At 42.0% G+C, this 26,769-nt stretch overlaps 1 protein-coding gene across 1 annotated transcript in view; it reads left to right on the top strand.

The window, feature by feature from the left end:
- fndc5a (fibronectin type III domain containing 5a) overlaps positions 1–25,765 on the top strand; it is a 46,187-nt gene extending 20,422 nt beyond the window's left edge. The window contains exons 2-6 of the mRNA XM_085391932.1: positions 1,793–1,908; positions 4,865–5,063; positions 20,711–20,800; positions 20,967–21,100; positions 21,544–25,765. Of these exons, the coding sequence (XP_085248058.1) occupies positions 1,793–1,908; positions 4,865–5,063; positions 20,711–20,800; positions 20,967–21,100; positions 21,544–21,603 (599 nt within the window). The 3' untranslated portion in view covers positions 21,604–25,765. The remainder of the gene's footprint in view (positions 1–1,792; positions 1,909–4,864; positions 5,064–20,710; positions 20,801–20,966; positions 21,101–21,543) is intronic.
- Positions 25,766–26,769: the final 1,004 nt, after the last annotated feature.

Genomic DNA, 26,769 nt, shown 5'->3' with positions numbered 1-26,769 from the left:
CCTCAGGTCACATCATCAGTATTCACTTCTCTCATTGGTCACGCCCAATTTGTTACAGAATGTCATTCACGTTGTATCGTCTTGGTCACAACGTCATTCCCAGTGTGGATGCAGCTTAAGACCTCAGTCCTGCAGACCAGCTGGTTTGTGAGTGGAAAATTCCAGTCAGTATGCGAGTAGTTGCTAGAGGTTGCCGGGTGTTGCTAGATGTAATTGGTCACAAAGAGTCTGCTGCAGTATACAAAAACTCCATGTTAACTGCTTTGGTCACTAGCATGTACTTAGAATTGTGACCAATTTCATGCAAGCAACTTGCCAACAACCTCCAGCAACCAGTTGGCCAACAGTTGCCACCCAACTCGCCCACCAACTGGAGTTAGCCAAATGGTCGCAAACCTTTAAGCCTTTATGACTGCTGACTTAGACGTTGAGGATCTTTTGGCAGATAGGAGGTGCTAAGAGCCTCTACTCCTCCACATCAAAATGAGCCAGCTGAGGTGGTGCATTCATCCAACCTCCTGGACTGCCACAGGTGAGGTGTTACCAGCCAAACTCGGAACGAACTCCAGAGCAAACACAGTTTCTCTCTTTCATTAATGAACTTTGACCTGCTTGTCAGAGGATTAAGGTCTTAGCAGGTGAGGTTTACTGATGTTAGAAAATTAAATTAAGTAGAATTCATCTGGCATTAAAGTGTATGTAATGGAGATTTTTGCAGATGAGGTCACTTATGTCAGAAGAATGTCTGTGAAGTTTGGGAGAGTTTGGACTAGATTTCTTTGAGGTATATCAGTTTCATGTTTCATGGCAAAACATCAAAATTCACCAAGCTGCCGAGGTCACGCCCTCTTATGAAAACTCACTGTTTTGAATGTGACCTAAGACCAACTCCTTCAGGCTTCCATGAACAAATTTGAGGTTGCTGGCATCAAGCGTCTTGAAACTGTAGCCCAAAGTGTAAAACATGACATTTCCTGTTCTCAGTAGGTGGCGCTGTGACCACTGTCAAATATTGCAGTTGAAATGTGTTCGGGGGGTGTAGCTTTATCACGTGTGAGAAGTTTGGTACAGATCGGTCAATGTATGTGGGAATAAGAGCCAATTATAATTTCAAAGCGAATGATTGAAATTCGCTGTGGCGCCACAGAAACGCCCTTAGGTGAAAACTCTAAAGTTCCACTATTTAATATGGCTCAGATCTGTAGTCTAGACTGACGAAATATGGAGCTGATCCGATAAAATCTCTAGGAGGAGTTTGCAACAGTACAACGCCTGGAAATGGCAAAATCTATGCCAAAATGTTACCTTCAATTCAAAATGGTGGTGGTGAGTTGGCACATGGGTCCAATAGACTTTTTGGTATATCTTGGGATGTTACACATGTGTACAAAATTTCATACATTTACGTAAAAGCCCAAGCAGGGGCTCATTTTTCCCCACTTTGTACAGGGCGCTACTGAGCCATTTTGCTGTGCCCAGGTCTCAAACCAGTGAGACCAGTAAATTTTCACCAGGCTTGACGCATGTGCAAAGCTTCATGAGTTTTCAAACATGTTAAAGCCCTCAAAAAGCCAATTCATTTGTCTGGATAATAACAAGAAGAACGGGAGCGATTACAATAGGGCATTCGCACTTTTAGTGCTCAGGCCTAATAATGGATTCAACTGAGCCATTTATTCACGCCACTGAATAAACTTCTGCCATTCTAGTCATTTCACAGAGCTGCTCCTTCGTACTTTAAAACATACAATAACCTTTTCTTCTCTCTCTGTCTTTATCTTTATCTCTGCAGATAGCTTGTCGCCTCCCGTCAATGTGACCATCAGAGAGGTAAAAGCAAACTCTGCTGTGGTGTCATGGGACATCCCCGAGGGAGACCCAGTCATTGGCTTTGCCATCACACAGCAGGTCGGTAACACTCTCTGTCCCCTCTATACCACTGTAACCATTAATGCTAATTACTGTGCTTATAAGCAGTAAAAAATACATATGGAAAAGCATTTAGCAGATTCAGGCAAGTTTTGGAGGGAATAAAATCATCCAAACCTTTTATTTATTGCAACTCATATTACAATTTTACAGCTAAAGATACAACTTTACTAGATACGCCTGTTCAACTCCTCATTAATGCAAAAATCTAAAGTTCAAACTGAGCAGCAGATGGAGTACAGCAGCAGAAGACTACACCGTCTGCCACTCCTGTCAGCCAAGTTCAGGATACTGAGGCTACATTTTACACCACATCACCAAAATTGGACAATAGAAGATTTCAAAAATGTTGCCTGGTCTGATGAGTCTCCTTTTCTGCTGTGACATTTGGGTGAAAGGGCCTGAATTTGGAGTAAAACAACATAAAAGTATGGCTCCATCCTGATTCGTATCAATGGTTCAGGCTCGTGGTGGTGTACCTAATAAAGTGTCCCCTGAGTGTACATGTAAATGTACTATAATGTAGGTACATTCATTAATGCATGTAAAAGATTTCTTGAAGAAACTCCCAAACTAATTAAATTAAGTTGTGGCTTGTCACAGGTTATTATCTGCCACGTCCACTTTCCTTTCCTGTGTTGCTCCCTCACTCCAAGTCAGAATGCATTATGGGAATCATCAGAGGATACGGCATCCCGTCGGACAGCCTGTCCCCTCGCTGACAGACTATGACAGCTGTGTGACAGGAGAAAAGTCAACATGCAAGCTTAGACACACATCTCTCGCACAACCACGCATTTACGTGGGACAAGTTGCCATCTCGTGGTTGTACAAACACACATATGCACCGGTCCACAGGAGACTGGAGTGACATGTTTGATGGCAGCACTGGAAGCTGGGAAATGTGTGGTTTAAAGCTATAAATAAAAGTTAATAATAAGAAACAATAGCAGAGGACATTCAGCTGCTTTGCAGTTGTTATTGTTCAGGCTGTTCTCATTCACTGGTCATCAAATCCCGCCGTTTTGTCAAAGCTGCTGCAGTCACAGAGATGTATACAATATCAGATGCTGTGTTATTTTAAAGTATGACAAGTTTGAAGCATTCAAAAAGGGTGGCGGTGGTTTTAATCAGTACTGTACAACTTCATCCTCTATCATATAGCAAACTCATCCTCCAAGTCTTGGCAAGAAAGGTAAAAGCATATTCACTCTTTATTTTCTATAACACTAACATGAAATGCACCTGACAATTAAAACTTCAATTCAGAAGTCAAGCACAACTCAAGTGCTCCCAAAAGTCCTTATGGTTCTCCAACGTCTCCCTCCACACAGTTTTGTGTGGTTTTTCCAATGCTAACTGTGCTAACTGTGGTCCTTGTGACTGTGATTTTAAAACTGTTCCAGGCATCTCTTAACCAGAAACCAAAACAGTTTGCATCCCATCTTAAATCAGCGTTTAACAATAAATGTCCAAAACACAGATGTTTAAATCCGGAGGTCAAACATAATGAGTAAGGATATCACTTCAGGCTGAAGACAGATCTGAGAAACAACACAATTTAACAACTTAGAAATGTATTTAAATTTATTTTGTCTGTGTCCACAGGTAATGAATGATCCCCTGTCAAATTTGAATTGTGGTGTCCCTCAAGGCTCTCTCCTTGGCCCTCTTGTTTTATAAGCACACTTCCTCTCAGCGACTGTTTTGCCAACACTCTACTATCCAACAACACCAGCAGCGTTGGTAATCTACTTACCCACTTAACGGTGAAAACTAAACTCACCAAAGATAAATCTTAAAATTTACCACCTTGGCCCAAAATAAGCTTTTTTCATTCAGTCTGCTCCCAACCTGGGAGCTGTTTTTGAAACCGATCTCTGTTTCAGCCCCCCTGGTTTAGCGCAACAAGAACAATTTCCAGAATTAGATCATTCTTGTCAGCTGCTGAGTTGCATTTATTTCACCCGCCTTGATTGAGGCTAAATGGACAGATACTTTACTTGGCTTTTATTTGAGCACCGAATGCGCTTTCTTACAACAAGCCTCGTTCAAGTGTGTTATTTTGTGCCTAACTTTCACACGTACTCTCATGGATGCATTTGGATTTACAGATGCTCAGAAGCAGACTACAGTAGCCGGGGATTGCACCACCAACCTCGAGATTAGTAGACGATCCGCTCCTGAGTCATACCAGTCATCATAACTAAAGCATTTCCTTTGGGATTAATAAAGTTGTCTGATACTGATCCTGATTGTGATAAAAGGAGATAATACCTTTTATAACAGCATCAGTCAGAGCTCACATCACCGGCTCAAGCTGATCCAGAACTCTGCTGCGTGAATTTTAACTGGCACCATGAACACATCACTCCAGTTCTGGCAAATTTACACTGGCTGCCTGTTAAATGCCAAATTGATTTTAAAATCTTACTAATCACTTTTAAAGCACTAAATGGCCTTGCTCCAGAGTACATTAAAGATTTATTTACTTCTTATGTGCCTGGGTGTTAAATTGGTGAATGGTTATTCCAGCATCTTGGCTAGTAATCAAAGAGCTCCCGAGCGGCGGGACCACTGAGATCAGAGTAGCCACGTCTTGATTGTTTTGTTTTTTTTTAAGTATTCTCGGGAGGGGGGGGATTGATGTGCATATGTTTAATTTGTGTGAAAAACTTTGTAATTTTGAGAAAAGTGCTTTAAGAGTAAGTTTTTTGTAATTATAATTACCAACAAGACAGGAAAGACTGATACAGAGGATGGAAAAGTAACAAAGTCGGGAGGTCAAAGGAGGTGACCAGGAATTATAAAACTGTACACGGAAATAAAAAATGAACAGGCAAACCCAGAGCCACGGTCATTAAGTTTAATTTTAGTGAAATAAAGTGTGAGTGTGAACGCCGGTTGCATGTGTCTCTCTGTCACCCTCCAACAGAAGAAAGACGTGCGCATGCTGCGATTCATCCAGGAAGTCAACACCACCACGCGATCCTGTGCATTATGGGACTTGGAGGAAGAGACAGACTACATTGTGCATGTCCAGTCCATCTCCATGTCTGGGACGAGCCCACTGAGCGAACCGCTGCGCTTCCGGACGCCGAAGGAGGCCGAGACTCAGGCCTCTAAGAGTGAAGGTGAAGCGTGACAGCGCCACGCATGCATACACATCCACACAAATACACTCCTTCACCCAACACGTCCACACTTAAAAGAAAAAAAACCCTGAATCTGTCGGTTTTCCAGACATGACTGCAGCGGGGACTTGGCCTTTTGGCAGCATTGTGACTGATTTTGTCCAAAGACCAATAAAAATCAATAGAAACACAAACCATGAAATGAAATTTCACAAGAAAGTGCTCTTGAAGCTTGCCCCCTCTAACCACAACTCGGGAGTAGAAGAGCTGAGAGGGATGCATACTTCACTGTGTATCGACTTGCCTTCGTGGCCTCACCCAGCACACGCTCTGCACAACTGCACTGTAAACCAAAATGAGGAAAGGCATTTATCAGACGCAGGGAGGAAGCAGTGGGAGCTGTGAGGGGTGGGGAATCGATGCGCTTTTGGCTGAGGCGCTTCTCCAACTATTCTTCCTCTCATTTACACTCATGTCTCATGTGAGCTGCAGCTTCACTCCGATACTTCGCAAAATGTTGAGCCAGAAAGAGTCTGAACTTCTGTTCTGGTGTTGAGCGGGCTGGCAGAGGCATGTAGAACACAAAAACAATCATTGCAGAGCAGTGAGGCGATGCTCTCGCCACCGCCGAGGCCTAATTAGCACGGGATGTGTTGTCTGTGTGTTATTTGTGTAGCTGAGAAGAATTTACAGAAATCAATAACAGCACAGATAAACGTGTGCGCTTTCATAGCAGCCTGTTCTCTTTCTGTCCGTGCACGTGCTCGTTTCTTTGAGGTTTCAGGACGCAGTAGCGGTTTTTGATACGGGCGACCGCCCGTGTCGCCCGGGGCGGCATCGTGGTGAGGGCGGCATCACGGACATCGGCAAAAAAAAATTAATTGCTCGTACTCATGCTGCCCCGACATCAGCCAGCGCATATTGGGAATGGCACAGGCACTGATCGGTTTTCTATCGCCCATTTGCTGGGAGTAAGGGCGCCCTCCGTTTGTGAGGTGCGCCTGCTGGAGAGGGCGGGGCGGCGGGGGATTCTCTGACCGGCTGGAGCAGCGTCTAATAACCAACTCGCAAAATAAAACAAAATAAAAACAAAACAACAAACACGAAAACACCAGACATCATGATACAGACTTATAATTTGCACCAATGTTTTTTCGAAATTCTGTACGCGAAAAGTGAGCGCGAGAGCCCTCAGTGCGCCTGCTCGCTGCTGAAGTCAAAGTAAACTTTATTACAGTCCAGTATATAGAGAGACAAGACGATGATGCTCCAGTTACAACAGTGCAAGTAAACAAACAATAAATATAAGAAGAGTAAGAAAATAAATATACACTTTAGGACTAGGGGTAAAGGGATCAATAACAATTTAAAATTTATATTTTATATTTTGATGATTTAATGTCTCACACACAACCCGTGGAAAGGGGTTCATAATGATGTAAATCCAAGCCCATTATGTATTCATGATTTGAATCCTGGGTTGTGTGAAATCCCAGAAATACACGCCAGAGGAAGTGTTTGCCCGGGGCGCCAAACAGGCTAGGACCGCCACTGTCAGGACGTATCTTCTCTCCTGCTGTTTTCAAAACCCTCAAAGGCAGAACAATGACTTCAAAATAAACACAAGTGCTTCGTATCCACAAGTGCACACTCTGAGTTTCACCAGGGGCAGAAAAATGTATTAAATTATAACTAAAAATAAAGCTCGTCAAATTCTGTCAGTCCATAGCTTTTGTTGACACAGCTGCTTTTAATCCATAAACCACAAAAGCTATTAAAGAACTTGAATCACCAGTATCAATCCAGTATATATAATTTAGGTCATTTTGATTTGTTTATACAAGCTTAATGATCTAAATTATTTAGAATAGGGAAGAAACTTGATTTGGGCGACCCTTAACGTAACGTGGTGGTTGGTGTCCGACAGGCGGGTCTGAGTGTTTCAGAAACTGCTGCTGTGCTGGGATTTTCCCAGACAACCATCTCTAGGGTTTACAGAGAAACATCCCAAGGTAAAATATCTAGAGAACAGCAGTTCTGTGGACAACAGAAAACTGGGAATGTTGCCTGGTTTGATATGTCATTTCCGGATCAAAGGTTAGCATAAACAACATGAAAGCATGGATTCATCTTGCCTTGTAGCAACAGTTTAGGCTTCTGGCACACTTTGGCCCTCTGAGTACCAACCGAGCATTGTCTAAAACACCACACCCTATCAGAGTGTTGTTGCTGACCATGTTAATTCCAATCACAGTGTATCCAGCCAGCAAACTGGTAAGTTACATATGGCCTCCACAGTCACCAGATCTCAGTCCAACAGCAGACCTTTGTGATGTGCTAGAATGTGAGATTTGCATCATGGTGCAGCTGACAAATCTCCAACAAGTATTTGAGGCTGTCTGTGAGGAACGTTTTCCCCACCTTTTGAATCTGTGCCATGAAGAATTAAGGCAGTTCCAAAGGCAACAGGAGGTCAGTCCAACCTCCTGATCTGGATGAATCAGTGACATCTAACTTGAAAACGGGTGATAACAAGTGGACTTGCTTTACAATTGTTTTCCTACATGCAGCTGAAAAGCTTGCAAAAAGCATTTTAATTTTAAATGAGGACAAAAAGTGACCCAACTTAACCTCAGGATAGAGAAAGAGCTCCTGTCTTTAAGCCGAGTTAACTTTCTCCTGGTATTTCCTTCACATTAACTTTTGTTGTTGCTCAGACTAATCAGGCGTGATGTAATTAGTAAGCTTTGGAAATAGGTGGATGTGGTTAGATTTTTACACAGAACACAGATAGATGAATCTTTGTATTCGCCGTACAGACAAGAGAATATTAGTAGTGTTCTCGTGTGACTTTCAGTAAGAGAGCAAATTATTTCCCAAAAGGTCAAGAAGCACGGGTCATGTCTGTGTTTCAGAGGGCGACCCCCCGCTTTCTTAAATGAGTCGGGTGCAGGAAGTCTGCCTCATCCAAAAATCTGCAGGTTTTGCACAAACACACACACAGAGCCCCTAATTTGCTGAAAAATGTTGCTTCACACATTTGAAACTATCACAAAGCAAATATCCACAGAGAGCACGTCTGTGATTCATCATCCTTCACTTCTACTCAACAACAGCTTCACGGTTTAGCGCGACGACACACATCCGTCTCTGTCTCATTTGCGCTGCTTGCTCAAGGATGTCTGTTTAATTAGCGTAGCTGTGTTGAAACAATAAAAGCTTTGATGGCAGATGAGAAGGTGTTCTTCAGTCAACATTTTGTAATTTATTAGAAAATCGCGTGGATAGGATTTGGGATCTAGTATCTAGTATGAAGGGTAATTTTAGTTTAGAGAGATCTTCTTAAATCCACCCAGATATGTTTGGCTTTTATGATTAAACACTTTGTCTTTCTCTAACAAGACAAATGGTCGTCATTTACCACTACATCATTTTTCGCTCATAATCCTGCCAATTTCCCTTCAGAAAAAATGGCTAAGCTGTGAGTCCAGACAGTGGGACGAGAGCTGTTCGCTTATTGAGAATGACTGACGGACAAAATGTGCCATGGAGAGAGAGAAGGAGTTTGTCTTTCACTGCAGATAAGTGCACAGGGTACAGAGTGTGGAGGGAGAGCGTCTCAGTGCTTCTCTTAGTCCTTTGTCTCTGTATGACAGGCGAATGTCCCGAGAAGCAGAGAGAGGCTTTCACCATCCTCGCTCAGCTGCTCAGCCCTTCTGTTCTGCAGTATCACGTTGATCTCAGTGGAAAGAGCAAAGGATGAGCCTGAAATGCTGGATTATTCCGCATTTCTTCTCGTTTCCTCTTTCACAATGGGTTTAAGCTTCGGGAGATCAAAGGAAGTAAGAGAGAGATGAAGGGAGAGGGGGGGAACTGAACAACCTGTGCACAAAACAGCAGGAAGAGAGGAGGGGAAACAGAGAGTGGCTGACAGAAGCAGCCACGGCAATACAGGAGAGAGAAATCCTGAAAATTAAATTCTGCTGTCAGAAACACACTGTGTGTGTGTGCGTGTGTGTAGGTTTGTTTACATATCTTTGTGAGGACCAAAAATTAAAATGTTACTATACTTGTGGGGACCAGCAGTCACTTGTGAGGACAAAAGAGCCTGTCCCCACGAGTTTGAAGGCATTTTTGAGGGTTAGGGTATGGGCCTAGGGTAAGCATTATGTCAATTAGATGTCCTCACTAAGACATCAAAATGAGAATGTGTGTGTGGGGGGGGGGGCACAGATGTACCTGTGTAACCTCTCAAGGAAATTTACAGACTCGCAAACATGGAGAATAAAAAGTTCTGGTGAAAAGGTTCATCGTCTCCTCAGATCTAATAAAGGTAGAAACTTCTCTCTCATCTGTCCTAAAAGTCTGGCTTGTTCTTTTATGAGGATCCATCTTGAGTGAAACATTTTCTTTATCTCCATCTCGTGTTTGGATACTGCACAGCGGGAACCTGACAGAGAAACTGAGAGTATCGTGTAATCAGCACAACCCTGGACCTGGAAACCAGAAAGGGGGGGAAATGATTTTTTTCTTTTAAGCCAAAGCTGAGAAATCTGACTCGTTCTTCATCAAAATGACATCAATCAGAGACAAAATGAGACAAGCAATTCTTTTAATTAAATTAATTTTTAAAAGACCACTTTTCCCATTTTCTGTTTTGTTTGTTTTCCCTGTTTGGAAGTGAAGAGTGAAGAAAGGCAAACAGGTGAGCAGGAGGTGAAAGTAAATATAAAAAAGCTGCTCATGAACACAGCCTTTAAGGAACAACTTATCTTTCATCAGCAGGTGTGAACAATGTTCCCTCTAAGCTGCAGGCGTGCGCAATTGCGCACTGCTGGCACGGTCTCTGCGCACAGAAAATCTGCATTGCACACAAAAAAAATCTAACCTGAATTGAAATGAAAGTAAATACGTAAACTATTCTGTTTTGCAGTGTTAGTCAGTAAGTGACTGACTGCTCCCATATGGGATTAGAACGATGCCACCTTATCCCATAGTCCAGCCAATGATGCGATTCACATTCGTATATACGCAGCTAATCAACGTGGTTGACAGGCTATGACAGCGTCCTTATGTGCCGACACCGGTGTTTTAGCTAGCAAAACGGGGTGGCTGCTGTGGAGTGAAGCCACGTTAATGACAATGTGTACAACCATTGGAGATGTGAGCAGGACAGACGGAACAATTGAGGGAAAAACTGTGGACTTTATACCAGTTTTTAAATTGTGTTGAGAGGACACGTAAAACCAGAGTTATGATAAAAATATATGCAATTTTTTTCCTGAATACTATCATTGTTTATATTTACTGTGAGAAGAAAAAACAGCATTTTATAAGCAAAATGCTCAAAAGCCTGTGAGCAAAGACAAAAAAAAAACAAAAAAAAAAACCCACGCTTCCCTATTGGTCGAAAAATGATATGGCAACACGGCATTTAGTTGTTTAGGAAGGGGGGGAAGTTTTAGGAGTGATGGCGGTGTTTTGAGATGTGAGAGATTTGAGACGTTTAGCACAAATCTTGTGTAGTTAGTGTGTAGTGTAGTTTTGTTGTGTGTGTCAGAATAATGAGGCGACTGCTGAATGTTACAGGTGTTACAGGAGTGATACATCTCCTGTTGTCAGGCCTGCAGGTATCAGGCTGTTGTTCTCCTTTATCTCATAGTGGACAGAAATTATTTTTTGGAGTGGCACAAATCATTTGTGTGGCATCAGATTTGATGCAAAACAGCTGATTGTTCTGTGAATAGTTTGAAATGTTTGTTTAAAAAAACGCCTTGGCTGCATTTGTAGGTAAACAGCTGCAAAAAACTTTGTTGTTTGCAAAACTCAATTACTTTTTTGAAGAAGTAACTATATAATCAATTGCCCAGCATTGGTCATTATTTACTGTATTTTGCAGACAGAAAGTTACAGACTCTCTCCCAGACCACAGACTCATAATACAAGTCAGAGCTTTATTAAAAAAGAAAAGAAAGTTGTGTTTTCAAAATTGGAGTTCAAGTTATTTTTACTTCCAATAGTGTTAACATGCTACACAGATCATGAACAAGATTTTTTTTTAATTTTCATTGTAAGTGGGCTAAAGCAGTTAATTAAAAGTAGTCTAACATAAATGTAAATGCTGTAATTTGATTATTTTAATAAACCATGTGACTTGGATGGATTCGATGCTGGCGTGACCATACTGCACACGTCTGCTGTTGCTCACAGTGGTCCAAGGGACGCTCAGGGAGTTTGCTCAGACACGTGAGAAATTAGAGGGAAGATTGAGTGTGAGATGTTATTTAGTTACATAATGTGAATTGATAATCAAAGGCTGCATGTTTCCTAAGTTGTGCCAAAAAAGAGCAGCAGCAGTCTGGACATATCAACAAATAATTAATCATTGTTTGACAAAATAAGACTGGATGGTGGAGGAAGTAATTACATCCTTTAGGCTAACCACATTTTATTATTTATTAAAGCCACATGTTAAAAATGTAGCTTAAGCTGCAGTCACACAAGGCAAAAGAGTTGTTGGAGACGCTGGCACAAACAAAATTATAGCAAGCGTGTTTAATGAATCTGCAGTCTTTGGTTGCTTTGAAGACGGGAGCCAGGTTTGCAACCACTGGGACTTAACTTTGGTGTGTGGGATGGACCGAGCAGCGAAGGAAACTCAGGCACAGGTTCAAGTCCAAAAAAAAGTGTTTTGTTTTTTTTTATTTAATCCCAAAACATAGTTGGTTAAATCATACAAAAAAAAAAAAATCTAAATCTTGGCCCATAAAAGAGGTCAAAATAACAGAACTCTACTCAAAGTTAACAACAAACAATACTGATAACTCAAACTTACTTACCTAAGGAGGCAAAGGGGAAACTTAAATATTTGTGAGCTGATCAGCCCACAAAAACACAAAACAGGGGTAAAACACACAAAACCTAACTGAGACTAACATAACGAACTCCAATTCCCCCCCATGATCTCAAGTTATGGAATGAGCCAATTTGCAGTTTTCCATCTAGGCTTGCTCCGCCCCTTTTCCACCTCTTGGCTCCTCAATGAAGAGACTGGAGCAGCTGCAACTAAGGTAACTCAGAAAACAAAGAGATTCAATCATAAATAACAGTGTAAACTAAAATGTGCACAATTATTTTAGAACAGTGTTATGCAAATTAATTCTAAACCAGAACCAGTTATTTATTATCCTTTAAATTAAATCATATCTAAAGAAAGAAAATGTGAATGCAGTGTCCTTGTTGTTGTTGGTAATATTAGGTGGATATTACCACAGTGTGGCTGTAACTGCAGCCATCACAGTGTGTTACAATGGCAATAAAACAAGTCATTCTGCTATTAGTCTTTAAATAGGGTCGAGTTGGCACTTACATGTAATCTGCTTGTGCTAACATAACAATCAAGTATAAGTCAGGGAAATTTGCAAACATGTTTTGATCAGCATAAACACAAACTCACATAAACTTTTTAGCTTCAGAGTCCAGCCAGAACCTCGAAGATGTGGAACAGAAATTAAGGAATTGCTCCACAAATAATGATGCAGTTGTTGCATGATGGCAATTTAACTGCAAAATTACACAGCGTCTTGGCAACTTTGCTTTGATATGGGAACATAACAACAATGCAATCAACTGGTAAGAAGCTGAGTCGAGTCCCAAGTGTAATCTTATGACAATCTCTCTGCATTTCTAAATTTGGCAACAATTATTTGGAAAACTTTGATAATCTTTCCGAGACTGCACTCAGTCTGAGTCAGACTGCAACTGTTTGGAGGCAAGTTGCCTCCCACGAGAACGAAAACTGGCAACTATCTTGCAATTAAAAATAATTAGCCCAAACAACTTCTATAATCAGTTGCTGGACAAATTCAGTACTATTGCCAGGTAACCACTGATTTTTTTTTACCACGGAGCTCGCTGTCCTATAGCGTGGTCGTCCTGCTTTCTGCCTATGTCAACAAGCCTCAGTAGACATAAAGCACCCATCCTTGGTTCTTCTACTCGTTAGTCCCTCTCACCTGACAGAGATGTGAGTGGAGAACAGTCGATGCAACAGGCACTGATCAGAATGAGACGTGCTGGCCTCAGAGCTGTTACTTTAGTGATGTGAATAAAATGTTTGACGTGTCTGCATCATAAATAGTTTTGTTACAGCTGGATTTTATGAGCTCAGGTGGAAGAGTGTTTATACTTCATGCCGCTTTTAATTAAATTCACGGCATGCCAAGATGTGACAGGATATAATGTTTTTAATCACACAGAGACAGTGAAAAGGAGAAAGTCTGATCATCTTAAATAACTAAGAAAGAAAAAGTTTTCATTTTTTTAAAACCATGATTGATCTGTCCCAGCTGTGCACTGCACCTCTTTTATGCACTGAAGGTAAAAACACTTCTGCAAAGGATGCACCTGTGTGTCCTCAATTACATCTCCTCCTACAGACTCCCCTCTCATCTGTCCTCCAGATGCATTTAAAAAACCGAGAGATCCTTCATCACAGCGTAATGAGACCGATTTCTGGGTTAGAGACATGAGGATGGACATTTAGACCTCAATAAAATAAAAAATAAATGTCTCCTTTTAAATGAATGCTATTCATTAGTTTCCAAAATGCTCTTTCCACGGGAGACGACTTTTAAAAGGCCAACAAGGCTAAAATATTAAAACTAAGTGGAACTTATTGATGGCTGTAACAGATAAAACCCGCCTGGTGTCTGGATCTTGGTCAGAAAGCATCAGAGGTGTTTTAGAGCAATGCAGTGAGCCCCAGTGAGGCCAGCTTGCAACAGTGTCAGGTGCCCAGGGCTGCTGGACTTTGATTATTTAATACAAGGCAACAGAGGCCGATCGATCAGCAGAAATGCTTGATGCTAAAAGCTACTGGAGCGTGGGGTTCCTGCCACACCGGGCCCTCCAAATGTCACACACTGCATCTAATAAGAGTGCTCTCCACGCTGCAGTGAACTTTATATCAAGCCTGTGACTTCCCCAGCACTCAGCATTGAGGAAGAGTTGTTTGTAGGGTTGCCAACTCCCTGAAAAATAAATAAGGGACACCTCGTGGCCAGGGCCGGGCAACCCAGTTGTCTTCACCCTTCCCAGTGTGGTGAATTTTGTAGCTCTTTTTTTTGTGTGTGAAATTATTTTTTAACCATTTGACTTGAATTTGATTTAAGCAGATGCATATTCTTTGTGATATGACCATATGGGAAACAAATGATCATTTAGCCATTTATTTTTAGCTCACAATGACAACATTAACACAGTAAAACAGGTCTCTTTCTTAAACAGAAGCCTGTCATGCTTAACTTTTGAGAATATAAGTAAATCTTTCTTTAAAAGAACTGTCCTGCTTAACTTAAAATTATATAAATTAATAGAAAACAATAGAACGAAAAATATTCTTGTAACAGTGCACATATGCATTTAGTACAGTTGGCTTCAGTTGAGGTATTATTTCAGCTTTTCTAATGCTAATCAGCTGCTCCTGTTTGTAAACCCACTTGTTCCCATGATTACGCATCATAACTCATCATCATTATTAAAATATGTATTACTTTTATGTATTAGTCATCTATTTGTTGTAATCATCTATCCTTGCAGTTGTTTATTACACAAAATAAATTATATTATCACACTTCTGGCCACATAGCGCTGATATTCACTGCACATGCCCATATCCTTAACCAGAGGGTTTAAAAAAAACAAACCAATGTTTACATACCATATCTGCTTCTGCCTTGGCCTGGCGGACAAAAAATTGGTAAAGGGTTCCCCGAGCTTTCATGCCCCTCATGTTCTTCATGTGCCCACCAATAGAAGCATGCCTATGGAAAAAGTGCGCTGGCACACAGTGCAGTGCGCTTTATATGTGTTATCGTGCACTTTTCCAGCCAGGTGTTTTCCTTTTCCCATTCCTCCCTGTACTTTTGCAGCCTTTTTTTCTTTCTCTGAGCGAACAAACATTGCTGCTCTAATGCTGGGCTTACACTGTGCGATTTTTGGCCCATTTTGAGACGATTTTTGAGTCGTGTAACCGATTTGGTGATCGGCCCGATTTTGGCCTTCATCGTGCATCGTTTAGTATACGTGGGGTAACGAGAAGCGGCTGTGGTGACACAGCCGCTCACACTGCTCACGCGCAAACACGTAAACGTCTGTGAAAAAGACGGAGCAGCACGGCTGTGCAGCGTGTGATCTGGACACCAGCGATGGAGGCACAACTTGTAGAACTTTGGAAAGCTCATCCGAGCCTTTTCGATGTGGCCTCACAAAATTATCACGACCACAACAACCGTGAAAATAGTTGGATCTACACTGCTGCTCAATCACAGCTGCCTGATCAATGTTTTTCATTAGCAATTTAGCAAAGTTGATGTGGTGGTGTGTCTGTGTGAGTGAAAGACAGAGAGAGCGAGCGACAGATTTTCTGTTATAACCTTCATTTTATGGAGGCACAGTGTGAGCACTCAGGTCGCATCAGAGCATCGGGTCGTATAGTGTGAAACCCTGCATCGTGACCTACCAACTTCTAACCCCTGCGAGTCAATCGTGCAGTTTGAGCAGGAGCTGAATAACGTGACTGAAAAAAATCGCACAGTGTTTGCCCAGCTTTAGGTGTACTGTCGTCCGAGACTTGCACCACAGTGTCGGCGTTTGTTTCCCTGTTGGCCATGCTTCTTGTTGTGGTCATCTGTTGTCTTCCGGTATTTTCTCCGTAAGCGACCTTTCCTCGACCAATGAGATGAGCGGTAATCTGAATTGTCATACTCGAATTGTCATAAGTGTGCTGTCAGCTCATTGGTCACAAAGCAGGAGAGGGGCTGGGAATTATGTTTTCAAACAAAGCGTTAATTCCATTAACATTTATAGACTACTTTTGATTCTCACTGTATTACGGGACAAAGTGCGTCCCTTATTAGCTCAATACGGGACGTGTACTTTTGTTTCTAAATACAGGACGATTCCGTTTTTTAAGGGACGGTTGGCAACCCTAGTTGTTTGTGCTGTTGTTTTGCTCAGTGGATGTCTGCAGGCACCCACAGGCAGACTTTTCTGTTGATGGTCATGACTTCAAAGATGGAATTTCATTAAGGCTGGTGTAATTAAAGAAGACCTATTGTGTTCATTTCCAGCTCCATATTTCTATTCTTGGATTAGAGTAGCCTTTAATGTTTCACAGTCCAGTGGGACTATGTTGAGCCTCGTAGTTTATCCTCTGTAAAACAGGCCATTTTAGTTCCTTTTCCCATCTCTTTTAGCCAACTTTCTAAAGCCAAGATCAGAGGAAAACTGTCTGAAACAGTGTTTGGTGAGAGCAGGGTCAAGTCTGACCTCAATTGTACATATTCATTATATGTAGCTGCAACTGCAGCAGCTATCCGGAAGCAGCTGAATAGCGTAGCGGTAAGACTACACACCTTTGGCGCAAGAGTCACAAGTTTGATTCCTGCTTGGGTGAGTCTGTATCCAGTGAGGGTTACATTCCATTCCTGTGCAATCTTCCACAACACACATGCTACGGCAAGGGGGAGCCAGGACGCCAGGTCAGGGGGAGGCTGTGCTGACTCCCAAGCTAGGAGAGAGACCAGCTGTATATTTTTATAATACTTACTTTATATGTGTATAAGTAAGTATAAGTATTCATTTGTATCTTTATTCATCATGAATACTAATAAGATACTAGTCTTAGATATAAAGATACTAGTAGATATTAGTAGATACTAGTACTCTTAGATATTATATCTAAGAGTACTAGTATCTTTATTTAGATACTAAATAGAATAATTTTAGTGTACAGTGGGGCAAAAAAGTATTTAGTCAGCCACCGATTGTGCAAGTTCCCCCACCTAAAATGATGACAGAGGTCAGTAATTTGCACCAGAGGTACACTTCAACTGTGAGAGACAGAATGTGAAAAAAAAATCCATGAATCCACATGGTAGGATTTGTAAAGAATTTATTCGTAAATCAGGGTGGAAAATAAGTATTTGGTCAATAACAAAAATACAACTCAATACTTTGTAACATAACCTTTGTTGGCAATAACAGAGGTCAAACGTTTACTATAGGTCTTTACCAGGTTTGCACACACAGTAGCTGGTATTTTGGCCCATTCCTCCATGCAGGTCTTCTCGAGAGCAGTGATGTTTTGGGGCTGTCGCCGAGCAACACGGACTTTCAACTCCCGCCACAGATTTTCTATGGGGTTGAGGTCTGGAGACTGGCTAGGCCACTCCAGGACTTTCAAATGCTTCTTAAGGAGCCACTCCTTTGTTGCCCGGGCGGTGTGTTTTGGATCATTGTCATGTTGGAAGACCCAGCCTCGTTTCATCTTCAAAGTTCTCACTGATGGAAGGAGGTTTTGGCTCAAAATCTCACGATACATGGCCCCATTCATTCTGTCCTTAACACGGATCAGTCGTCCTGTCCCCTTGGCAGAAAAACAGCCCCATAGCATGATGTTTCCACCCCCATGCTTCACAGTAGGTATGGTGTTCTTGGGATGCAACTCAGTATTCTTCTTCCTCCAAACACGACGAGTTGAGTTTATACCAAAAAGTTCTACTTTGGTTTCATCTGACCACATGACATTCTCCCAATCCTCTGCTGTATCATCCATGTGCTCTCTGGCAAACTTCAGACGGGCCTGGACATGCACTGGCTTCAGCAGCGGAACACGTCTGGCACTGCGGGATTTGATTCCCTGCCGTTGTAGTGTGTTACTGATGGTGACCTTTGTTACTTTGGTCCCAGCTCTCTGCAGGTCATTCACCAGGTCCCCCCGTGTGGTTCTGGGATCTTTGCTCACCGTTCTCATGATCATTTTGACCCCACGGGATGAGATCTTGCGTGGAGCCCCAGATCGAGGGAGATTATCAGTGGTCTTGTATGTCTTCCATTTTCTGATGATTGCTCCCACAGTTGATTTTTTCACACCAAGCTGCTTGCCTATTGTAGATTCACTCTTCCCAGTCTGGTGCAGGTCTACAATACTTTTCCTGGTGTCCTTCGAAAGCTCTTTGGTCTTGGCCATGGCGGAGTTTGGAGTCTGACTGTTTGAGGCTGTGGACAGGTGTCTTTTATACAGATGATGAGTTCAAACAGGTGCCATTCATACAGGTAACGAGTGGGGGACAGAAAAGCTTCTTACAGAAGACGTTACAGGTCTGTGAGAGCCAGAGATTTTCCTTGTTTGAGGTGACCAAATACTTATTTTCCACCCTAATTTACGAATAAATTCTTTACAAATCCTACCATGTGAATTCATGGATTTTTTTTTTCCACATTCTGTCTCTCACAGTTGAAGTGTACCTCTGGTGCAAATTACTGACCTCTGTCATCATTTTAAGTGGGGGAACTTGCACAATCGGTGGCTGACTAAATACTTTTTTGCCCCACTGTATATATATTTATTTATTTTATCTTTATTTAGTAAAGATACTAAATAGTATTTAGTAAAATAAAGATAATATTTAGTATCTTTATTTAAAGAATAAAGTATCTTAGTATCTTAGATATTAGTATCTTTATATCTAAGTATCTTACTAGTTTATTCATTCATGATGAATAAAGATACAAATGAATGATGAAGAATGATAATACTTACTTATACACATATAAAGTAAGTATTATAAAAAATTACAAATATATAAATATATAAATTTATAATATATAAAAATTTAATTTGAGAATCTTTTTCAGTTCTAAGAGCTACTGGTGGAGAAAAGGGACATGGACCCTGAGCCAAGGTGTGAAAATGGCTACATGGCAACATTAATACAAGATGTGATATATATATATTGATGTTCATGTTGATATCAGCTGGATAGTGTAGTGGTAAGACTCTAAGCCTTTGGGGTGGGAGTCACAAGTTCAAGTCCTCTTCAAGTCCAGTGCTTATCTCTCATGGTGATGAGGTACAACACATGTGCTACGGCAAGGAGGAGTCAGGACGCCAAGACAGGGGGGATATCGTCCTCCCCGAGGTTGGCAACGTCAGGAAGAAGCAACATGAGTCTTTTCAGCTTAGAATGTTGGTTTGTTGAGAGAGAGATCAAGAATATTGAGAGCACAATGAGAGTCCAAGAGTACTGAACTGGTGGCATCCTTCAAAGGCTATGTGGTGTTAGGAGACATTACTCAAAAGCAACAGCAGGCTAAGATAATCAAATTACCTGTGTAGGATGTTAACACATGGAAGTAGAAAAAAAAGTATTTATTTAGAATCAAGAACCTATTTTTTACTCTGTCGTGTCTCAAAAAAGTAATCCAGTTACACAGGTAATTTGATTATCTTAGCCTGCTGTTGAGCATCTTGAGTAATAGTTCTCCTAACACCACGTAGCCTTTGAGAATTATGGCCACCAGTTCAGTACTCTTAGAACTCTCATTGTGCTCTCAGTATTCTTGAGCTCTCTCTCTCTCTCAACTAAACCTCACATTCTTAGCTAAAACACTCATGTTGCTTCTTCCTGACATTGCCGACCTCAGGGAGGACGATATACCCCCTGTCTTAGCATCCCGGCTCCCCCTTGCCGTAGCATGTGTGTTGTGGATGATTGCATAGGAATGGAATCCTCACTGCTTACTGGATACAGACGCACCCAAGCAAGAATCGAACTTGTGACTCCTGTTCCAAAGACATGTAGCTTTACCGCTACGCTATCCAGCTGCTTTCGGATAGCTGCTGCAGTTGCAGCTACATATAATGAATATGTACAATTGAGGTCAGACTTGACCCTGCTCTCACCAAACACTGTTTCAGACAGTTTTCCTCTGATCTTGGCTTTAGAAAGTTGGCTAAAAGAGATGGGAAAAGGAACTAAAATGGCCTGTTTTACAGAGGATAAACTTACCAATAGAGGATAGAGATAAAGATACCAATATCTTACCAATATCTACCAATATCTAAGATACTAGTAAGATATTACTTTATTATAGCTAACTAACTAGTATCTTTATATATTAGTATCTTTATTCATCATGAATAAAAGATTCTTGAACTTTTTTTTCTCATTTGTGTTTTTTTTTTTTAAATTACATGTGCACTTAGGTAGACATCACCAGGGTATGGAGTGACACATCAGTGTGTCTAATGTTGTGGTTTATGTGCAAGTATACCATCAACACTGACAGAAATACTTTGCAATAGCTGTCCTATGTTGTGACCACTATGCATGAAGGGCATGGTCCCTCGCTATAACGTAGTTCACTCCTGTACAGAATTCATTCAGCTTTTCAAATTTACATAAATCTTCGATCGCTAGCAGTGTGACTCTGAAGTGCTGTACTGTATGTTTGTACGTTTTCTCCCCAACAAACACAGAAATGTCAAAAAAAACACCTGCAGGTGTCTTTGGTTTCATTCTATAATACTGGACTTATTTTCTACAAAGGTTTGAACTTTGAGTGTTTAAACAAGAGAGAACAGTGTGAAAATGTTCATGCCTGTCTGAGAAAAGTGTAAAAAGTGTGTAGTGAGGGGTTTTAAAGCCTTAAAACATCTATAATATAATAAAAAATAAAGTTGGCTACTTCGCAGATTTTATCTATTGCGGATAAATGAGATACCACTGTAATATATATTCTCTATAATGTTAGTTTTTTAATATAGGCTAATTTCCTGTTTCCTCTAAAATCTTTTTTAGACGAAGTAACAATGGAGGAAGTGGGACAGACGACCCAGCTGCGGGCTGGGGAGCTCATCATCATCGTGGTGGTACTCATCATGTGGGCAGGTGAGGACAAACCTGTTCAGTAAACCAGGATCAGACGGCCTTTGTGTGGATTACACTCGATTTTCCCAATTTTCTGTAAATACAACACAAAATCCAGCTTTTAATGTTTAGACGATAACAATACCCAGATTTGTCCGATCATGAATGCGAACCATCTCTCCCCCAGGTGTGATCGCCCTCTTCTGTCGCCAGTATGACATAATCAAAGACAACGAGCCGAACAACAACAAGGACAAAGCCAAAAACTCCTCAGAGTGCAGCACTCCCGAGCATCCGACGGGGGGGCTGTTGCGCAGTAAGGTATAACCCACCCCCCTCCCCTCCTCTCCCCGGGTGTCTCCCCCTCAGCGGCGCCGGGCAGGTGAATGGTCCCGGCCACTTCTAGACTTTTTTCCACTGACACTTCATACGCTCCCATGGTGTCATCTGAGCGTCAGGCTAAAGCTGAACATTGCTCCAACATGGCGCCATTACGTGCATGACTACGCAGCATCAGCTCGCAGCAGCCCTCGAGTCATGCAATAAGTTCTAATTGATCAATGCACAGAGCCCATTTCATAACCATGTATCGTGTGCTGACAGCACAAGTCCAGAACTAATCTTTATTCCTTTCACTCTCCTGCAAACATCAATAAAGCATCCAAGTAGCAGCAGAGGCATCCTCATACTCATTGAATTTTATTGTGCGACTCCTGAGTCCTGCGGTCGTCTCATACCTGTCGTCTTCTTCTCTCCTCCCACAGTTCCCCAAGAACAACAACAACAACAATAGGATGCCATCTGTCAACATCATTGAGGTGTGACTGCCAGGACGTCTTCTCTTTACCTAAAAGACTTTGTGTTCTCACAAACAAGCAGGCCCCTTTTAAGCCCATCTGCTTGTCAGGATGACGCTGGGACTCTGGGCCCCTCGGCAGCGCCTTCTCTCCTTCGGGCCTGGCGCCAGAGCGAGGCCGCAGGACTCTGGGTGTCGAGCATGCTCCCTCCGCCTGCGCCGGTGTGAAAAGCAGCGGCTGCTCCGTGCTCAGTGACTACTGCACTGTGGGGCGGCAGCGATTAGAGCCGAATGGCTCTGGTGTTGGAGAGACTGCAGATAAACAGGCCCCAGGGACCAAAGCTGATAAACAGAGCCAGAGACCTTTTCATTCTCTCTGTCACCTTCTTCTCAGCGTCTTGCAGTGTGTTATCAGTGACCGCAAAACCTGGGCATTTCCCTTTTCTGGGTTGAAATCGTCTCCTCTGCTTTAATCTTTTATATCCACGCATAACTTCATCATTACATGTTGCATTCTGTACTCTTAAGTGGGCTGTTAGGGTGTAGTTGTTTAAATTTTTACAAGGTGCCACCAGTACAGTTTTGTTGTTCTGGTATTTTTGTTTCATTGATCCTCTCTCGGGCAGAAGCTCTTTGCAATCTTGTGGATTCACTTGTTTTTTTTTCCGCCCCCTCAGGGAATCCAGACTCTACCACCTGGCTAATTTATGAGATGTTTCTAAAATGTGTTGTGACAACGTCAGAGCAGCTTTTGAGAGGGCTGCTACCAAAGCTGAATCACCAGGACTTGATCAACAAGATAAAAACACTTAAAAGGAACCTCTGATCTGAACAAATATTCACAATAGAGTTCATGAGAAGCCAGGTTTCATCCTACTTCTTGTCCCTCATGCTTTTATTCTGAAATGTTACATTCCATGTCCAGAATGAGCCCTTTAGTATTCCCTCGTGTCTTTCTCTCTGAGGGGGATGAATCTCAAAGCATTCTGGAGAGGAGCAGAACTGCCATAATGGAGTGCATTCATCTAATTAACGAACTCTAAAAGGGGCTGGACTCTCGGAAGAAGTGGTCTTTCCTCTTCAGAGACACACAGGAGATCTCTTATATCAGCAATAACAGCCCTCAGAGGAAGTGTAGAATCGAGGACTCAAACGCCGCAGCCTCTTTGAATAAAATCCCGACCTCTCAGCATGTTGTAATGTTCAGGCAGACAAATGAACTGCACGTCCAGTTTGGAGGGAATTAACTCCGAGCCCCAAACGTCCTTAAGCGCTGTTGTAAAAACTTTGGTTTCCAGTGGTTAGCATGGGATTTTAAAAATAAACTAAAAAAAATAAACTAAAAAAAAAAAAATCTTTTTTTTTGTTAAATGGGGCCCAACTTGCAACCCTACGATTTCTTTGTCACCAGACAGAAGGGCTTCTATTCAGACTTTTTCACCAGTTTAAAGTCAACATCTGTGCTGAAACATAATGGTATATGGCACATCTGGGAGCAAAATGACACATTCGAGGGCTGATTCAAACTCAGTAGTACTGCCTTAAAAATAAATCACACCATATGATTTATCTAATAAGATGGAAGCCCCTGTATCTCACACCGTGATATTTATCTTCCACCCAGTATTTAAATGTGTGTGCAAAGAAAAAGGGAAACATTACAGGTCGATGTGTTGTCTGAAAAGCTGGAAGAGGTGGCTGGCCTTTAATGTGTAAATACATTTAAAATTCCACTCTTGTTTGGTAGCATCAGTCTGAAGAGCATTTAATGAAATATGACAAGACTAAATGGAAGATATATAGTCTCGTATTGTAAGAGGGTACCGCTACTGCTAGTGAATTTTTTTTGTTTAGACACGGCTGTTAAAGTCCTGTTATTGAATGCGTTTTTCATGGCACTCCTCTACCGTTATGTGCTTCTATTATGTCATTATGCTGTTTATGTGCATTAAAAAGAAGAGTGTTTTCGATGAGGGACACAGCCCTGGATATTTCACATAATCACCCAGGCGTGGTGTTCGAGGGCCATTCAAGCTGCTGGGAATCCGTATCGACGGGCAGCTTCTCATTCTGTGATGCACCGACTCGTCTTTTACTGCGAACACAACAGGTCCCGGCTCCTCAGCCTTGAATGCAGTGGAAAAGGGAGGCAGTTAAGAGAAAAAGCAATGAACAGAATGAGTAGACTGATAACTAATGCAATGGCAGGTTTCTATCACTCACGAGCAGCGAGCCCTGCTATTTGCTGCACACCATTTCCCCGGTCTCCTTTCACAATTTCTTCCTCTTCACCGCAACTGTCACATGAAGGTTTAAAATGTGAGTCTGTCTAATGTAAAGGTCTCTCCTGACTAACACTTCTGTCTAGCCAGGACAAACTTTGGGAAATTTTCTGTGAAGTGATCACCACTTTACTTAAAACACTTCACTCAGCTGAAGGCTGAATCCGTTTTATCCCCCCGGAACATTTTCCCCGGTGGCAGACTCTCCGATCAATAGGCATCCGTCCACACAGTGAAGGATAATGACGAGAATCGTCTCCAATGATTTCTTTGAACATCCAACAACATATTTATCCCCTGCATTCCCCGAAACAGTGAAAGTCCTTTGCTCCTCTTTGGTATCGAGTCAGCTAGCAACGTATGAAGTTCATTTTAAAAGTTGTGATGATGGTACGCGTGTTGACACTGTAAATACTGTATTCCTTATTAAAGATTTAAATGTAGGGCTATCGTGGCAGGTTGTCAAACTTTACCAATAAATAGTTTGACATTTTGGGAATTTGCAGTTACACGAGAAGATCGACACTTCTCTTAGCAGCTGGTTAAATTACAGCCAACACATTCTCAAAGTAAGGCATCGAATGCCAGCACGTTGCTATCCTGGGGTAGAAAATAATCCTGTTTTGTCAGATGCTACAAGATGTCCTATGGTGCTGTTACCTTAATGCACCAGCCACAGCCACCACAACACAACAGTCCAGTTTTAAAGACCCGCAAAGTGAACATTAGGAAGTTGGAAGTTTGGGTCGTCTGCTGTTCCCGTTGGGAGCTTTCTGTTTAACTCTTCAGTCGCTCTTCAGCTGTGTAATGAAAGCTGGAGCTTCTTGGGTTAGAGTTCGCACTGGGTCACTCCACTTCACTTTCCTGTCTAATGTTTGATCCGCAGCTGTCCCAAAGTGAATGCAAAACCAAGGGGTCCTATGCTAGTGTCCAAATTTCATGATTACAATTAATTTCCGTCTCACTAACCTCATAAGTCCCAAAGAACAACTGTGTGCATCTGTGAGAAACCAGCAGTTTTAACAAAACAGCAGTATTTGCCCCCTGGGAATGAGAATGGGTTGCTGGCTCGAGCAACAGTACAAACGTGGAAGCGCAGTCAGTCTCTTCATCTAACTAATGGCTGAGAAAGCCATCAAGTGGATGTCTGAAAGTGCCAACCCTTTCCCTTAAGGGTTGCAGCTTCAGCAGCTGAGCACTAGGTGAGCTCTCCAACTTAATACATGAAAATTATTTATTTGGTTTTACACACAAGTGTTTGACCATGTTTAACAGCTACACAGTGGCATAACATGTCTAATTAAGTGGAAGGCATCTGGGTATCTAATTAGAGTCCACTCATTACAGACAGTGGACAGTGCAGTTCGCTTAGCCCATCGCTGCTGCTACTGAAAAACTGATTACTGGGATTTAAGTTGGCTGAAGGCAACACCCAGCTGCTACCACTCTGACTGGAACAGGTTAAGCAAACGGTGGCCAGATGAAAAATCTTTCCTTAATCGCACTCGACAACCGGTGACGACAGCACGAACTCAACATTCCACGTGAGCCCTGTGGCGTCAAACCACTCATTAAAAAAGGCCCGAAACCTTTTCGCCTGCTACCGTTTGTGCTAAATCAATGCCTGAGAAAAAAAGAGGGGGGGGGAGACGATGCTCTGTTGCAGTGACGGACCGTTTCGCAACAATCGCTGGATTTTAACAACACATCATGTGTTTTGTTTTAGAGTAGAAACATGCCTGGAAATACATGAAGTTTGACCGTTTCATTATGGGATTCTTGAAATTTAGGAATGAGGATGACGAAGAAGCATGGTTTAGTAAAAATTAACTGCTTTACTAGTGCTATCATGTTTATATTCATTGTATGGAGTGTACAGCAGTCATTGCTTAAAGAGGGCTAGCATGGTTTAACTATTATGCACAAGGTTACACAACTTCAATTATGAAGAATATGGTGTATGCTTACTTGTGTATGCTTAAATAAAATATCTAATATTTTCAAAATAGAGGTGTGTGTTTCACGGTTGCTGTGTGTTACGTTTCGGTGTTGTCAGTGTTTTGTTTTTGCGTGACTGTCATGTGTTTCCTGTTTTACTTTGAAGGTCTGTTAGTGTGTTCAGTTTACGTTTCCTTGTCTCGTCAGGTCTAATTTGCCCCAGCTGTGTTTCCCTCCTGTGGTCCATTCCCTGATTGCTCCTTCTATGTATTTAAGCCCTGTGTGTCAGTTGGTCATGGTTGCGATCTCCCCCGTGTTGTAAATAGATTTGTCGATACTTTAGTTTTGGGATTTTGGTGGAGAGCTGTAGTTTTTTTCTCGTGTGTTTTTTTTTTTTCTTATTTTTATTTTCATACGTTGCACGCCGGTTGCCTAGGCCGGGGTGTAACACTGTGGAGGAATCAAAGTTTGACAAAGAGATGTGTCCTGCTGAAAAATGCAGCCGTCAACGTGGTTTTGGGTGAATGCATTTGTCGTCCAGTCAGCAGCTAAGAAAACGTGCATGAATTCGTAATGGCTCAGAAATCAATGAGGCTTTAGCAGCGAAACGACAAATCACTCGAAGCCTACTCGACTCCAACATTAGACTGCATTTGCTTTCGCATGTATCAATACGAGAGCGACCGCCGGCTCGACTGTTTGGCTGAGCAGGCGAAACGAGGCGGTGGGATTTTATAGCTGACTCGTTATTTGTAGTCTGTTTTGACAATTCCCAACACAGCTGCAGGAAAACTGTGAGGCACGTCAGGTAAACACAAAGCTGTGTTACTGCCTCCGAAGGAAAGAGGAGGGGAGGGAAAGTATAACACACAAAATAAAACACAGCTGGAAGGTGTGGATCAGCGCGCCAAGTGCCCTGCAGTCTGCAGTTTCACGAGGCCTATGCTGACACACACCTACATACCTTCTGGCTG

Source organism: Rhamphochromis longiceps, linkage group LG19, assembly GCF_057381845.1.
Source record: "Rhamphochromis longiceps isolate RC_006_pf linkage group LG19, R_longiceps_female_GT1.1, whole genome shotgun sequence".
Lineage (NCBI taxonomy): Eukaryota > Metazoa > Chordata > Actinopteri > Cichliformes > Cichlidae > Rhamphochromis > Rhamphochromis longiceps.
This window is presented reverse-complemented; position numbering and strand designations above follow the sequence as displayed.